This window comes from Typha angustifolia, chromosome 8 (genome assembly GCF_048772165.1).
Source record: "Typha angustifolia cultivar Huaian chromosome 8, ASM4877216v1, whole genome shotgun sequence".
NCBI classification, from domain to species: Eukaryota; Viridiplantae; Streptophyta; class Magnoliopsida; order Poales; family Typhaceae; genus Typha; species Typha angustifolia.
The window spans coordinates 9,077,918-9,095,073 of NC_133246.1; the positions used below are offsets into that span (position 1 = coordinate 9,077,918).

General features: G+C 35.5%; 1 protein-coding gene across 5 annotated transcripts in view; it reads right to left on the reverse strand.

Annotated features, from left to right (window-relative positions):
* Nucleotides 1-16,010, reverse strand: part of LOC140764645 (uncharacterized) — a 48,554-nt gene extending 32,544 nt beyond the window's left edge. For 3 of the 5 annotated variants that reach the window (XR_012105077.1, XM_073103319.1, XM_073103318.1), the window contains exons 1-5: nucleotides 15,811-16,009; nucleotides 15,645-15,737; nucleotides 15,476-15,540; nucleotides 12,338-12,395; nucleotides 5,306-5,392 (exon numbers count right to left, since the gene is read on the reverse strand). Coding sequence is in view for 4 of the 5 variants with exons in the window: in XM_073103319.1 (XP_072959420.1) it covers nucleotides 5,306-5,392; nucleotides 12,338-12,395; nucleotides 15,476-15,540; nucleotides 15,645-15,737; nucleotides 15,811-15,864 (357 nt within the window). In the remaining variant the exon portion in view is untranslated. Of the gene's footprint in view, nucleotides 1-5,305; nucleotides 5,393-12,337; nucleotides 12,396-15,475; nucleotides 15,541-15,644; nucleotides 15,738-15,810 lie in introns of all 5 variants that reach the window. The other 2 variants (XM_073103317.1, XM_073103316.1) reach the window with 2 other exon arrangements.
* Between the last annotated feature and the right edge of the window lie 1,146 nt (nucleotides 16,011-17,156).

The following is a 17,156-nucleotide window of genomic DNA, read 5'->3' on the forward strand; positions in this document are numbered from 1 at the left end:
ATGCTTTTCCCTCATTTCATCTTCACGCTCCCAAGTTGCTTCTTCCGGCTTGTGGTTTTGCCATAAAATCTTCACGAATGAAATTACCCTATTGCGAAAAGTTCTTTGCTGAGTCTCTAGAATTTCCACAGGTTGCTCCTCATAAGATAGATTTTCTCGGATCTCCAAAGGCTCGAAGTCGATCACATGATCTACACTAGGCACATACTTCCTCAACATAGATACATGGAAGACATTATGTACTTTAGATAATCTAGGTGGCAGTGCTATTTGATAGGCCACCTCTCCAATGCGCTCTAACACTTCAAAAGGTCCAATAAAGTGAGGACTCAACTTGCCTTTCTTACCAAACCTGATCAAACCTTTCCAAGGTGACACTTTTAAGAAAACCATGTCACCCACTTGAAACTCAAGGTTTCTTCTTCGGTTATCAGCATAGCTCTTTAGACGGCTTTGAGCTGCAAGAAGCTTTTCTTTGATTTTGACAATTTTCTGAGTGGCATCTTGTACTATATTATATTCAGTGCATCACCATACTTCGTGCTAATATTGAAATTTGTGAAAAAAAAAATGAGACTAATATTGATATGACTTAGAGAACAGTCCCGGTATAAATCGTTTACGATTTTCCGTAGTGACTCAAATCTATCTGGAAGTCCAGGGGAAAGTCCTAAATTAGATCACTGCGGTGACTTCCTTAGGTGACTCTGGCGGGGTTAGAAAACAGTCCTAGGAAAAATGAGAAAATTTCCTAGGTGACTCTAACTTCTCTCAACGGTTAGAGGAAAAGATAGAGTGTGTTGATCACAGGGTGATACCCTCTGATGATCCTAACCGGATCAGCTATGAAGAAAAGTCCCGAGCGTTATCTCGAGGTGACTTCTAGTTGATGTGGATCCACAGGGTTTAGACCCATTGAGACATATGACAGTATAAATATCAAAAAGATGTTAATATATTGAAAACGTGCAAGGTTACAAGTTGTGACATTTCTCTATTGTTATCATTGTTATTATGTAGAGAGCATGCCTATTACATATTATAATGGATATTGTTGCTTTTAGTTTAATTTATTCAGCATTAATATGTTTTAAAATTTATTTGGTTCGAGTGGATTCCACTTACTGAGCTATAGTTGTTGGCTCACGAGTTCTATTGTTTTTGTATTTATTTATTTATTTCAGGTAATAGTCAGCGGGGCGACTGAGCGTGATGTATCCGGATTCCACCTCCACTTAGGATTCACCTATTTGCCTTTCCGCTCTTTTAGATTTTGTGCTTTAGATTAGAAGATTTTATTTTATTTTATTTTATTTTAGAGACTCAAAAACATTAACATTGTTTTTACTTTAATTGCATTTAGTAATAAAATTTTAATAAAGCACATTCTCATTTTATTTATTTATCTTGTCATCGTATACGTAGAGAGTATTATTAAGGCTTCGTGCATCTCAAGCATATTGAGATGCATGGTCGGTCATGATTCCTATTTTGGGTCGTAACAATGTTGGTATCAGAGCCTAAATTTGTGTTATCCTAAATCACCCTTAGAGTTGTGTGGAGGTCCGGTGGCATCAGCTCAGGTTCATTATGAAATTTTTATTATATTCAGTAAAATTATTCTTATCTCATTATAAATCTTGAAGGGACAATATGTATACGCGTCGTCGTCGACAGGGAGCTGCGGCCCAGAGTTTATCTCCTGACCGGAGTAGGGAGCAAGAGCCGGCTCCTACTCAAGCGCCAGCTCTTGCACCTACTGCTATTCCTGGTTTAGGATCGGAAACTACTCCTACCCCTGCCCAGATCCCCACTCCTGCCCCAGTTCCTGCTACTCATACTGTAGTATCGGTGCTATAGACACTTCTTCAGGCCGTTGGACGACAGTCATCGCAGACTCTGGCTCCATTAGAGTCAAGGCCCCTTAGTCTAGATAGGGGTACAGTGTTTGAAAAATTTTTAAAGGCATCTCCGCCTGCCTTTAGAAGGACCACTGATCCGATTGAAGCAGAGGCATGGCTGCTGCGAATCGAGAAGATATTGCGAGTATTGGATTGTTCAGAGGATCAAAAGGTTGCTTTGACGACCTATATGTTTGAGGATCGGACAGAGCATTGGTGGCAGATGATTGAGCGCCAGTACATTGGACGAGAGGAGCTGACTTGGGGAAATTTTAAGAAGATTTTCTTCGAAAAGTACTACCCTCGGGCCTTAAAGAAGAAGAAGCATGATGAGTTCTTTGAGCTGAGACAGGGAGGCATGTCTGTAGTGGACTTTGAGGCGAGGTTCACCGATCTGTTGCGATTTGTTCCACATATAGCAACGAGCGAGGAAGAGAAAGTTAGCTTCTTCGAGGGTAAGTTGCGGCCAGCCATCAGAGATAGGATATCATTATTTCAGTGTCAGACACTTCCAGAAATGGTGTCTAAGGCACTCCTTGCCGAAAGAAACATTGGGGAGCTTCGCCAAGAACGAGAACAGCAGTATCCACAGAAGAAGCCGAGGAGGTACCAGGAGCAAAACAGAGGATGTGGTCAGTCGTTTGGACAGCCCTTGAGGGTCGGGAGTGGACCAAACCCTTCTGGGGGAGGTCCCAAACAGAGTCAGCCAAAAAATTGTACGAGGTGTGGACGCTCACATTCGTCTAGTGTTGGGTGCAATGGAGTACCACGAAGCTGCTACAACTGTGGGAGACCGGGCCACTTAGCGAGAGATTGCAGAGCACCACATGGGGGATGGCATCCGACTTCTCAGCAGGATCAACAGCATCGACCGTCCCAGTCTGGCACAGCGAATAATAGGCCTCCAGCAAGTAGCGGAAACCTAGGAGTGAGGCCAGAGAATAAAGGAAGAATTTATACCTTGACCCAAGAAGAAGTTGAGCACTCACCATCCGTAGTGCAAGGTACATTATCTATTTCTTCCATACCAGCAAAAGTCCTTTTTGACTCTGGAGCCTCTCATTCTTTTGGTTCACCTGATTTTCTTTCCTTATTACCTATTGCACCTGAGATTATGGAATCATGTTTAGTAGTGACTACACCCATAGGGAGGACCATACTTTTAAATCTTATCTGCAGATCTTGTTTAGTAGAGATAGGCAGTCAGAAACTTCCAGTAGATCTTATTTGTCTAGACATGCATGATTTTGATGTTATACTGGGTATGGATTGGTTTTCTGCACATCATGCTATAGTGGATTGTAGAATAAAAAGGATCACATTTTCTATCCCGGAGAAGCCAGAATTTTTCTTCCAGGGTGAGCGAAAGATTCCTACGACCAGTATTATCTCAGCACTTCAAGCAAATCGATTAATGAAGAAATGATGCCCAGGCTTTTTGGCATCGGTAGTGGGCGTGGAGCGTGCAGAGCAGGAGATTCATGAACTTCAAGTGGTAAATGAATTTCCAGATGTTTTTCCTGAAGATCTACCTGGTCTTCCACCCGATAGAGAGATAGACTTCACCATAGATCTGCTCCCTGGCACTGAACCAATATCAAAGGCACCCTACAGGATGGCACCAGCAGAACTTAGAAAGTTGCAGACCCAACTTCAAGAGTTGCTGGATTTGGGTTTTATTCGTCCGAGTGTATCACCTTGGGGAGCACCAGTTTTATTTGTAAAGAAGAAAGATGGATCAATGCGTCTTTGCATTGATTATCAGGAGTTAAATAAAGTCACTATGAAGAACAAGTATCCACTACCCCGGATTGATGATCTTTTCGATCAACTGCAAGGCTCTCAGGTCTTCTCAAAAATCGATTTGAGGTCTGGTTATCACCAATTGAAGATAAGGAATGAGGATATTGCAAAGACAGCATTTAGAACTCGCTATGGCCATTATGAGTTCTTAGTGATGCCTTTTGGCCTTACAAATGCACCTGCAGCTTTTATGGACTTAATGAACCGGATCTTCAAAACCTTCTTGGACCAATTTGTTGTGATATTCATTGATGATATATTGATCTATTCCAAGAGCAAAGAAAAGCATGAGGAACATCTGAGGACAATACTTCTAACTCTTCGTGAGGAGAAACTTTATGCCAAGTTTAAGAAGTGTGAGTTTTGGTTGGATGAGGTTGCATTCTTAGGACATATAATCAGCAAGGATGGAATCAAGGTGGATCAAAAGAAAATAGAGGCTATTAGCAAATGGCCGAGGCCTACTTCAGTATCTGAAGTACGTAGTTTTCTTGGATTGGCAGGCTACTATAGAAGATTTGTGGAGGGATTTTCACGGATTGCCTTGCCACTTACTCACCTCACCAAAAAGGGGGTGAAATTTGAGTGGTCAGATGATTGTGAAAATAGCTTCCAAGTGCTCAAGCAGAGATTGATTTCAGCTCCTATCCTTTCACTTCCGACAAAGGGCGGTAACTTTGTAATTTACAGTGATGCATCCCGACAGGGCCTCGGTTGTGTTTTGATGCAGCATGGAAAGGTGATAGCTTATGCATCTAGACAACTTAAGATTCATGAGAAGAACTATCCTACTCATGATCTTGAGTTGGCTGCGGTGGTTTTTGCACTAAAGATTTGGCGTCACTACCTTTATGGAAAATCTTGTGAAATTTTCACTGATCACAAGAGCCTCAAGTATATTTTCACTCAGAAAGAACTTAATTTGAGGCAGCGTAGGTGGCTAGAATTAATCAAGGATTATGATGTTAGTATTATTAAGGCTTCGTGCATCTCAAGCATATTGAGATGCATGCCGGTCATGATTCATATTTTGGGTCGTGATAATTTATTTGAGATCTCACTTTCTCCCTTATGTTCTTTCTCTTCTCTCTCTCTTGCTCTCCCTTTCTCCTACTCTATCTTAAGATTCTTCTCTAATCTCTTCTACTTCCTCTCTAAACTTCTCCCCTTCTTCAATCTCTACTTTTTTCGTTGGTTACTGCTGTTGTCCAGAAGATTCCAGTAGTGAAAGAAAATCTTTAAGTGCCGGACGTGAAGAGAACTTGGTTTCAAAGTAAAAGCACTACTATTCCACTTATTGGTAAACCTAAACTCTAAAGTCTTTCCTTACACCATATTTTAGGCCTTCCTACTATCAACATACCTATTTGAGAGTTGAGAAAACTACTGTCTTATCTGAGTGATTTTCTCTCCTTCCATCTAGTAGTGATCCTTTTAATTAATTAACTTCTTATCAATTATTGCTTACTAAATTTTTCTTTAGTTACTTGTTTGGGTCGATTGTTCTCCAAAACATTGCATTCATACTAGATTTGCATCACACTTGAATATAGACAATGTCCTAAATATCAAGTTGAAATTAGTAAATTGAAAGTGATTACCTGGATATTGATGTTTCCACCATGAAATGTCTCGTACAATGTTTCATGACTGTTGCTCTCTTGCGTCAAAATGAAGGAAAAATTTATCTAATAACAGCATGAGAGAATGATTAGAACAAAAATATTGAATTATTGATATAAAAGAATCATGATGGTCAATTATTTTAAGGTTGTTTGAAGATTAAAAAGAGATAGATGTATTTATGGAAGTGTACTTCAGCAGATATTTAATATTTTATGATCAAAGCTGCTTCTTTTATGCTGCCTCATTAGCCATTTAGTGACAAGAGTGTCCTAAAATTATAAATTAATTGGATAGGTAAAAGTACAGATAGTAATACATAATACTCTGGATGATGGTAACGACTTAAAAAGCCATAACACATCTCCCTTATGATGATTGTATGTCAAAAGTGGTGGCCCCATATGTTTAAGGACATTTGTTTGTCCACTCTTACATTGTCAGGACTGTATAGTCAGAATTCTCATATTTTTTGCATTTCTGGATACAAGGTTGACGTCTGCATATTCTAGGAATATTCAATGTCTACACTTTTCAACACAAACACAACTCATTTATTGCACAGTACTACACCATATCACATATGTAGGAGAAGCAGCATCAACATGTGGGATTGAGTAGCTATCATTCCTATGGCTACATGGAACTTCAAGCCACCTACAATTTCTTGCCTAACTAGTCCTATAAATTGGAGGAAAATTTGGAACTCATCGGCAAATTGAAGAGCTTGAACATGGAGAAAAATGAGATGAAAGAACGAGTAGCTAATTTGACTGATGAAATAGAGGAACTTAAAGAAGAAAAAGGAAAACTTCAATGGGATTTCAATAATTCTTTATTCGTGATTTAGCTTCCAAAAAAATTCCTTAACTGATAAAATTAAAAGAATTAGAATAAAAGAATCTAGAAAAGCCTGGATGAAAGAATAAAATAATTAGAATTTGATTTTTTGAAGGCTAAACAATTGCTTCAAAATTTCTTTACAGATAAATTGAAAATCAATCAAAAGGAGAAGGAAGAATTGATATCTCAATGTGGAACATCTACGTTCAGTTCTTCAATGAGAGAGAATACAATGTTCCAAGCAGCGGACAAAACATACCAAGAGCTCAAAAGAAGGCGAATTGAACGAAAGAGCAAGATAATGTGCCCTTAATCTCTTCCTCTATGAATGCTTCAGATTTGAAAGATTTTAACTATTATTTACTGTTAATTCTTACTTTATTTTTATTATAACAGTAATTATAGATTTTATCAATCATTGTGAGTTAATAATTTATTAAATTTTATTTAAACAGTAATTACACAGTTTCACGGTAACTAAAAGAGACATTAAATCACTGATTGCTAAATTTTATGTTAGTTTTATTTAAACAGTAATTGCCATGAGCCAATGGATGACATCCATTTTATTTTATTTTTATCAAGGTTCTAAGTATTGAAATTAGGATTAGAATTGGCCATCCAAAAAAAATGATATGTATTAGCTATAACAGCGGTATCGGTTATCCAAATTAATTTGTATTTTAAAATAATTTTTAAAATATAAAAAATTATAAATTTTTTAAAAGATAATAATAATAAGATATAAATACAAATTATTCATATATAAAAAATATATATATTATTTTCTCAATCTCTCTTTTTATTACTCACTCTCTCTCCATCTCATAAAATAAATAAAAAATCTTACTTTTTCTCACTTTCTCCTACTCTCTTCTACTCTCTTATTAATTTTCTCTCCATTAACTCTCCCACTAACTTGCTCTCTTATTAAATCTCTCACTAACTCTCTCAACTCTCTTTCTCCCACTACCTCTCCCTCTCCCTCACCAACTCTCCTCTCTCTCATTAACTCTCTCTCTCTCCTCCCTCACCAACTCGCTTCTCTCAATATCTCCCTTTTCGATTCACTCTCCTCTCTCTCCCGCTAACCCTCCATCTCTCTCATTGACTCCCTTCTCTCTCAATCTCTTTCTCTGCAATTTCCTCTCTCTCTCTCTCTCTCTCTCTCTCTCTCTCTCTCTCTAATTCTTCTCTAGTAATGTTTCTCTGATGAGCTCCAACAAGGTATCTTCTCTTTTTCTCTCTTACTCCCTCCGACAAGCTCCCTTTATCTTTCTCTCCTCTCTCTTTCTCTTTTTTTTTTTCTTATTTTCCTCCTTTTCTCTCTTTTTCTCTCTCAATTTCGATCAGTTTTGGCCGATACAGCCAATCCCAACCTGAAACGAATCGGGGATCGACCGATACTAAACCGAAATCAATCATTGGACTAGTTTCAGCCCTAAATCAGGATCAACCGAAACTTAGAACCATGATTTTTATTTACACAGTAAATACAGTTAGTGACACTTATTTTATTAATTATTTTATGTTTTATATTATAATGATTGCAATAATAGAAAAAAAATGAACAATTAAAGCTTAGGACCTAGTGGAGCTGGTGGAAGTTCTAACAATATGGATGAAACTACTCCACTGTGGAAGGATGTAACTAAGTTACAAAAATTTGGAGAAGTCAGAGGCAATTTAAATTTTCAAAATAATTACTATCAGCAAATTTATAAGGGATCATATTACAGGGTTAAAGTCTATTCGATAAGACTTATTGGACATAGAATTTGATATGACAGAAACATGAAGAGAGAAAGAGTCAAAGAAAATAAAAGCGATGGCAGTTATTGAAAAGACATTTCAATGCTCATAACCAATTACACTATAAGACTGCAAGGATGTTCTATTCAGTAGGGTTGCCTTCTCATTTAGCAAAACATCCTTATTATGTTAGGGTCTTTTCATTTACAGCAAACAATTCATTTTTAGGTTATGTGCCTCCTGGCTACAATGTATTAAGAACTACTTCTTTAACAAAAAAAGAACAAGCATCCAATAGTTGTTAAAACCCATCAAGAGCATGCGGGGCCAAAAGACTTAATATTGTAAGTGATTAGGGGTGTCAAAATAAATAAGCCAACTCGCTCAGGCTCGCCTCAATAGGCTCAACTCAAAAAGAAATTATTAATTTTATGTATAATAGTATATATTATATATAAGTATATACATAACCATTAAATCTTTAATCCAAAAATAGACTCGGCTTGTAAATAGCTTAGTTTCAGGCTCGGAATCAACTCAGTCCAGCACAACTTAAGTTTGGCTTAAAAATAGGCTCGATTTAGGCTCGGTTTGCTTGGTTTGAGTTCCGCCTGAATAAAATAATCAGGCTTTAAATTAATTTTGAGCCGAGTCTGAGCTAGAATCGACTTGTTCAGGCTTAGCTCATTTACATTCCTATAAGTGAAATTAACTAAACTTAGCTAATTAAATAAACTCTAACCTACTAAGACTAATTAAATCACATAAGCAGAATAAATAAGATAATTAAACTTGATTCATCAAGCCTAATATCTCCATGATGTAATTCGAGCTGGCCTAGTTCGCATCAATTTTAATCCTAAAAAACCATTGTTTTGGTAGGACGTGGTGGAAAAGAGTGGAAGAGAATGCAATAAGAAAGAATAGGAATGGGGTTTCACACCACCATTCTTAGACAATAGTTTCACACCAATTTCACAAAGTAGAGGAAAAGTCAAAATTCTTCATTTCTTTACTAACTCTGACTGAGTGAAAAGTTGGCCTATACATAAACATTACAAGTGACAATTAGCAAATAATACCCTAAATAAGTATAAAGAAAGTAAATATAATCCTACACTATAAATAGAAAATGTATAATAAAAATAATTGACTTAAGACTAATTTCCTAAAGGAGAAACTGCATAAATATGTGTTCTATGTAATATGTCACTAATGTCCTCATTAGAAAGACACCTTGACAGGACATGAGCATTCAAGGAAATCTTAACTCATTGTGGCTTCACAAAATGAAAAATAGAAAAAGAAAAAATTCTTTGGAAAAAAAATATACTTTGCATAAAGCATGTATTCTAAAGATTCAAGGAAAAAGATACCTTACCTTCTAAGCATGAAAATCACCATCAAAAATCTAAATTATCTTCATGCATATATTTCTCGATTGATCATACGCCAATCTAAATTAGCATACTAGTGCATGATATAAGCTTTTTGATCTGCGAAAGCTTTGATTGATTTTGATTTCTTTAATAGAATCTAATATGTTTCTATTTAACTTAACGAAAAGTATGAAATTGACGATATTGGAAAGTTTGAAAATCACATACAAGTTTTGCTTGACATATTTGGAGTTCGTAATTTTTTTGGACTAATTGTGTTTAGGATTTGGTTTAAAAATAATGAGAAAAACAACACTTTTACCAATAATTTTTTATTCACATATTTTCCTTCGATTGACTTGTTAATTCGGAGTTTTGAACTTTATGATAATTTCTTTAACTTTTGAACAGAACTTTGATAATAGGTGGACATTGTTTTGTGAGTTCTTCATGCTTCATATTGGCGTTTCATGTTTATTCTATATCCTCATCAATTTATTACAAAAAAAAAAATGAGAGAAATTGATCTATTAACTCAAGGGGGAAAGTTGATTTGTTTTGAATTTAAGGGGGAGAACATTGATTTTTGACTTCTGGACATCTTGATTTGTTTTTGCTTAACTGAATTTGTTGAATGTTTTTTAAACTCAGCTCAGCATATATATATATATAAACATTATGACTTGAGAAAACAATTTGAGGAATTGATTATTTATTGTTCTGTGTCAGATCTTTGCAAGAATTTTTCAGATCTGAAACAAAGAGTATGTCTTGATAATAGGAAAATTGTAATGGGTTAAAAGAATATTAAAGAATTGCCACGGGGAGATTGTAAGTGTGAATTTATGTAACAGCAAGTTCATAAACATAAAATACTTTAAAATATAGTGTACAATCTAGATTTCATGTCAGACCAAAACATATGAACTTATGGAAGAATGCTTGTACGAAGAAGATCGAATAACAAATGAGAAACAAGTCAACAACTTATAGTTTTTGTAGGCTAGGTGCACATCCCCGCAAAAAAACATTGTATATGAGTTTATATGCAATTTAGAGTTGGGTGCGTACCCAAAAGCTGATTAAAAACAGAAAGTTCTGAAATTATTCAAACTTCAAACTTGGTATTTTCTTTTGGAATTCTCCTAGAACAAATCAAAAACATTCTACTACACTTATAAAAGGGTACCAGAGGTCAAATCAGAGAACTCAAGAGAGATCTTAGGTTAAATATTTGAGAGCTCTATTTTCTTCAAGAAGCTTGTTTTCTATCAAAGTTGATGAGAGCTTTTTTTGGTCCATTGCTTAGAGCTCTACTACCAATTACTGAAGCACTGGATGAGCTGAAAACGAGTTATCTACAACAATAACCAACACCAACCCACGAAAAGCTTTGAGTGATCCATAGCGACATACTACGAACTAGATGCAAAGGTAATTTAATTATGGAATAGTTAATCTAGACGAACTTCAATCAAAAGACGCGGACTTCAACACTTAGACGATGGACTACCTAGGGGGTTCTAAGTATTTATTGTTTTTACAAATGATATGATATAGATTGATCGGGTTTAGACGGACGGATCCAATGTTTTTTCCCTCTCGATGTGAAAATTGTAATCGTGTGTTTGGCATGTTTACTGTTTCTTTTCTAACTCTTATTCGGCTTTCTTCCTTTTCTACTCTTACTCTAGTATTTACTCACTGACCGACTTAAGTTTAGTTTTTATTGTTATAGTACTTTGAATTTCCTTCTCCACTCAGTTTTGGTCTTCAAATGTAATTCTTATTCAATTTTCTAAACCTAGTAGGACTCAGTTTACCTAAATTAATTCGGATTTGAGTTTTAACTTTTGACTTTGACTTTTGACTTGGTCTTTTATTTTTTATATCTCTAAACTAGTCAAATTAGGAATTATACCTGCACAAAAATTTCATAAATAATCTTCCTAAAGTACTTGTCCTTTTAATCACTCAGATTCAACTCCAAGACCTAATTGAGGTAGGGACCAATTCATTAAATTCTATTAGGATTGAGCCTAGTCATGTTTATGCTACGTCGCTATAACTAGAAATTCATTTTGTGAAAAAGAGTATAAAGACTAACTAAGATTCCAGATTAAGAAAAGGTATATGGGCTTTTGAACTGCAATTTAAGCAAAGAGTAGTTTGAATTAAGTTATTTTAGCCTTCATCCTATTATAAATCTCTTACTATAAATAATACTTTATCATCAAAGATCACAATATAATTGGCTGGACAAAAAGAAAAACCCATTACTTCTAAAGTCTAAACCATCCAGTCTCAAGCAGCCAACCAACATTTGGCACCGAGTCAAAAGTCATGAGAAAATGACCTTACAAGCAGCAAGGCCCATAATATCAAATTTATCCTACTTGATGATGCCAGTGGAACTCAAATAGTTGCCTGACATAATTTAGCTCGGCCAAATTGGCATGATGCACTTAACCAATAGGCCCTCATATAGACATATGGCATCTCTGTCTTCATTGTTTCTTATCAAGAAAGTTCATTTCACTCATACCTTATACAAGTGTGTGTGTGTATATATATATATAACACTATAGAAAGAAATGGTGTAACTGAACTTCAGTAATTTCATTTATCTGCTGTTCTGGTAAAAATATGAAGACATAAGCAACACTGGTTACTGAAAAGACTAGAAGAATAGGTAGCACGTCACCTTTTAATGATTAAAAAATCATTGAAAACTTATACTTATGATTGTCATATCTCATTATGTCTTATCAATATTTATCATCATGAAATGACATAATCAAATAACTCTTCAATATGGTATTTAATACTTCATCCTTAAGCATGCTTTAGAAGAAAAAGTTAGTTTTTTACCAATAAGAAAGTGATTGATTCATTCAAATAAAGCAAACAACTCAGGGGCAAGCAAACAAAATATTCACCGGGAAAAGTAATAAGCACAACATGAAATTCACATGGCTGTATATGGCCCACCAAGATTATGGAAAAAAAGAGATGGATTACAACTCAGTATCTTACCTCTGTCACACCTGGCCCTAATCTTCCTGCAGATGACACAACTTCTATACTCTTTTTCCTGCAGAAATTTATTTTGAAATGTGCATGAAACGAATTACAAATTAAAGATACTATACACCTATTATTAAGATATTGTTTAAAGAAATATCATGAAGAAAAGTAGAGAACAACATAATTAACCTGTCTCTCTCACTCCAATCAACTACAATATCCAATATGGTTTTTTGTGATGTTCAGAAATGCGTGTTCAGGAAATTTTACTAGATATAGGACTGGTCTTAGCCACCTCCCAAACATATATGCTTGCATACATAAGAAGGGTAAATTAATTTCTGATGATCTAGTAGAATCAGACAATCAGAACCTTCAAATGATAAAATTACCTATTCAGAAAGCTTCCAAATTTGCCAATCTTCTGAAATTTCTTTTCTCACCGCACGAATAATATATTTTTGCTACTATCGCTTCAAAGCCACATCCGGAGATGAATCAACAATTTGGTATGCTTTTCTTGAAATTTTGTTTGCCAAGTAATAAGTCCTTTATAACTGCTTATCAACTGATTCAATGATGGTCTGTAATAGTTAAAGAAATGGATCATGAGTTAACCTGTAAACCCTAATCTGAGAACCTTAACCCAAAACCTTAAAACACTAAATCCTAAAACCCTAAACCCAACATGTTGTACCTGTCGCTCTTTTATGGTTTCTATGATCATACAAGGAAATGCCAGTCCATAACATACCATTGTGGACTGCATCTTGAGCTATTAGTTAGTACTATAGTATTTAGTTCTTTTGTAGTACCATTATTACCTTGGTAGAGATATTATCCTAGAAAAGATTCCTCTGGCCACTTCCCCTGAGTTAATTATGAATTGATAGAAGGAAGTAAATATAAGATCCAATCACTGAGAACTTCAACACAAAATTATAATCATTTGGCAAATGACTTTCATCAATGAAGGATCACCTTTCTCTTTCCTTCCTAATCTCCTTTTCAGATTCCATTTTTAAAATGCACCATATTCTTATCTTTAGCATCAGCCTATATGACCCTTGTTGGCAGACACCAAAAAATCCAACATTTATTTAGCCTTCTAGGACTCTTTTCTCAAACTGATTCAAATTTCATACTTTATATGCTAATTATCTATGCATTTTCCATAGATGAAATCTACCAGACCACCACTAAGGATGATGACTCGGCCTGCCATCACTGATGTGTCGATAGTGTAAGTGAGATTATCACCCTCAAATCCGTTCAAATGCATTTCCTGAGAACTGTGTTTAAAGGTTGTTTAAAGTTTGAGCCTATACAGATTCAGAACACATTTGATAAAGAACATACATTCTAACAGCCTTTGAAGTTCATTAGAATGCCCCAAAGATTTCAAGTTGCATTTGAACTTCAGACAGAGTCAGCGTTTGAAGTTCATTAGAATGCCCCAAAGATTTCAAGTTGCATTTGAACTTCAGACAGAGTCATTCAAATGCACGATGATTATTGAAAAGTTTTTGAGCCGATTTTTAATGATTTTAACAGTGATTTTGGGGTTTCCAATCCGATTTAAAAAGGTCTTCTACACCTATATGAGAGGGATGAATGATACCTTTGTTGGAGACTTCTTCAATGTCAAAAAAAAAAAAAAACCCTAGGAGGTTAAGAGAGAAGAGATCATAGTTGTTCGCGATCATTGTTAACATCTCAGAGGTTCTAATATTACTTATCTACATTGCAAGGGGAGTAGTTCATCACAAGGCCTAATGAGCAAAAACTTCAACTCTAAGTTGTGGATGTCGAGAGGTGGGGCCACTTATAATTATTAGCTAGAAATAACTTAAACGAAGTGCTGAAATTAACTCGCTATCTAGATAAATGACTCAAGTTATGAGCATAATGTCCACGAGGTGGTCTAGTCTAATTCGGATCACACCACTGTCCGTATTAGTTGAAACTAATTTTTTTTAAGATTTAGATCGAATCTAAAATGTATTCAACCTAGAAGACATTAATTATTGATGTCATTAACTACCTTCTTTTTAAATTTTCTATTTTTACTCTCTATCTCTCACACACACTTTCCTTCCACTCTCACACTTCATCAAACTCATTCGACGACCGATCCAATAAGCCCTCTAGCTGATCCATACTTTGGTGAACTCGGATGAATTTTTTTTAATTTCTCTTCTCTTTCTCACCCATTTTTTAACTATTCTTTTTTTACTGCTATAGAACAACAATAAAAAGAGATTTTTCACTTCACTATTGTTCTGCAGTAATAATTTACGAGTATAAAAATTTGTCAAATTCAAGACGGTATTCATTATAGTGTTGAGTAAGTTTTTTCTTTAATCTTTAAGCTTCTATGTAACTAATTTTTATTTTCAATTTTTCTATTATTTTTTATACTTTTTTAGAAATCTTTCTGTATTTTAAATAATATTTCAAATTTTACATAATTAAAAATAGTCTAATCTGATATAAACAGTGGATACGACCAATACAACCAATACAGCCAATATATATTGTTTTTTCTAACGGCTAAACCCGATCTCATTACCGAATTTCGGAACCTTGTTACAAAAAGCTTCACAAGAGCCATGGTTCCCCTGCTAGCCTTGTAGGCTCTTGATCTCGTATTGCTCAATAGCTTTGTTGACATAAGCACAAACAGCCATTGATCCCCTCATTTTGAACCTTGCCTGCCTCCCCAAACCTTACTTCCTTTGCCCGTTAAAGAGCAAACATGAGAACATTCTCAGATGACTACTCCCAGCTTTTGACAAAAACCTAACAATACAAATTGCCCAATAGGGTCTTTTTGTCTAGTGAATAGACTATAAATTATGTTTCACTCTATTTCTTGGGACGTCATATCCTTCTTTGCATATCTGTCGAACATTGATGTCCATACCATACTTAGAAAGAATTATAGCATAAGAGCAACCCTGAACTTCTACAAAATGAAGTCACTTGGAGTAAATACCAAGCACCCTTCAGGCCTCCGATTAGCTTGCCCCTTGTACTAACCGATACTAATAACTCGGATTGAGACATGCCTATAAAACCAAGCGTACCCAATGGCAAAAAAAAAACAAAACAAAATTACTTATTAAGTGGAAACGAGATACTCACATGATGGAGATGGGCTTAACCACACTGTACAAGGAATCGATCACCCCCGTGACGCCACCTCTTACCTTCAGCAAAAAGAGGAAGAAAAATAACATAGTTGGAATTGGAAATGGAATGAAGAACGGAAAGAAAAATCAAGCAATAGAGGAGGCAAAGGAGCACACTCTACCTGCAAATTGACAGTTCCAGAGGCAGTGACGAGGATTTTCTGGTAAGATATGGATGAGGAGAGGTTTGCTATGATCTTGCCCTCGATGATTTCCTGCATAAGTCAACTATCAGAAAAGATGGTCCGAGAAGGAGAATAAGGTGGGTTTGAGGAGGGCAGGGCTAACGCCTGGGCGATAGACGCGGCTTGGACGGGAAAGTTTCAGCTCGATGGTAGACATTGGGAAATTCCGGCGAGACGGTTCAAGAGCTCTGCTTTTCTTTTCAACAAAACAACACTATTGGATGGAGAGAATAGGAAAGACGAGAACACGAAAGAAAGGAAATTGGAAATGTAAGTTCACTCTCTCTCTCTTTCAACTCCGCTGTCAGGAGTGGCAATTTGCGAACTTAATTGCAATTATTTTGTAATGTTTACATGTGGAATAAGTTTTATATAGGGGTAACTATAATCATTTAATTATACAGATAAAAAAAGGTTTTTTTTCTTTTAATTAGAAATGAGCAGATGAACTATTAACTTATAAATATGGGCCTATTAAAGAACCGGAGCTATCAAACTATATGAAATTTTGTACAGTTGTAACGCCCCCGCTCGGCATGGGCACGTGCACGCCCACACGACACGCGCAATGCACGCGACAGGTCGGGCGGGGCCCATCACGCACAGATACACTCCTGTGCACATATAATTATGACATCATCAAATAATACTTGCTAACATATCCAAGCTCATATAATATAACACCAAATAAATCATATTATCAACTAAATAAATCTATTAACATATGAATATTCAAGTCCACAATAATATATACTAGACCACGACATAATCTAGTAGGACTCACACAGGCCATGACAAACAATCAAGATACATTTAAATAACTAATACACGAGTACTCTATAATCTGACATGTACTATACAAATTATCGTCTGAAACAATAAATTACAAATATAACAAACAACGATACAACTCAATTTCTATATAAACTATAATCTATACCGTCTCGCACCTATAGCTCACCTCATCAATCTAAAATATGTTCTCGGGATATCTCAAATCGCTATCACGTACCATATATCTGAGAGGGTTAGAAAAGAAATAAAGAGAGTCAGAGCAAAAGGTTCAGTGAATAGACTTTACCACGAATCAGTGATGCCAAACAGAGAGTAAATCATGTACTGGATACTATGAATCAGAAAGAGCATCATGTCATGAATGAATATATGAATGTATTTTCAATAATATATAAATGAAAAGTAGATAACATGTCATAACTGATAAAAGTATATAATCCTCGACAATGAATAAACAAATCTCCATGTCATACTATCATCATAACTCTCTCTCAAATATAACACATGATACATACCGATCATGATCATACTATAATATCAAATATGGTTATATATGATGTATATTGACCACTCGATAATCAGGTAATCAAATAATAATGAAATCATATGTATTTCTCAATATTTCAGTCATCAATGTCAGCTTTATATATCATC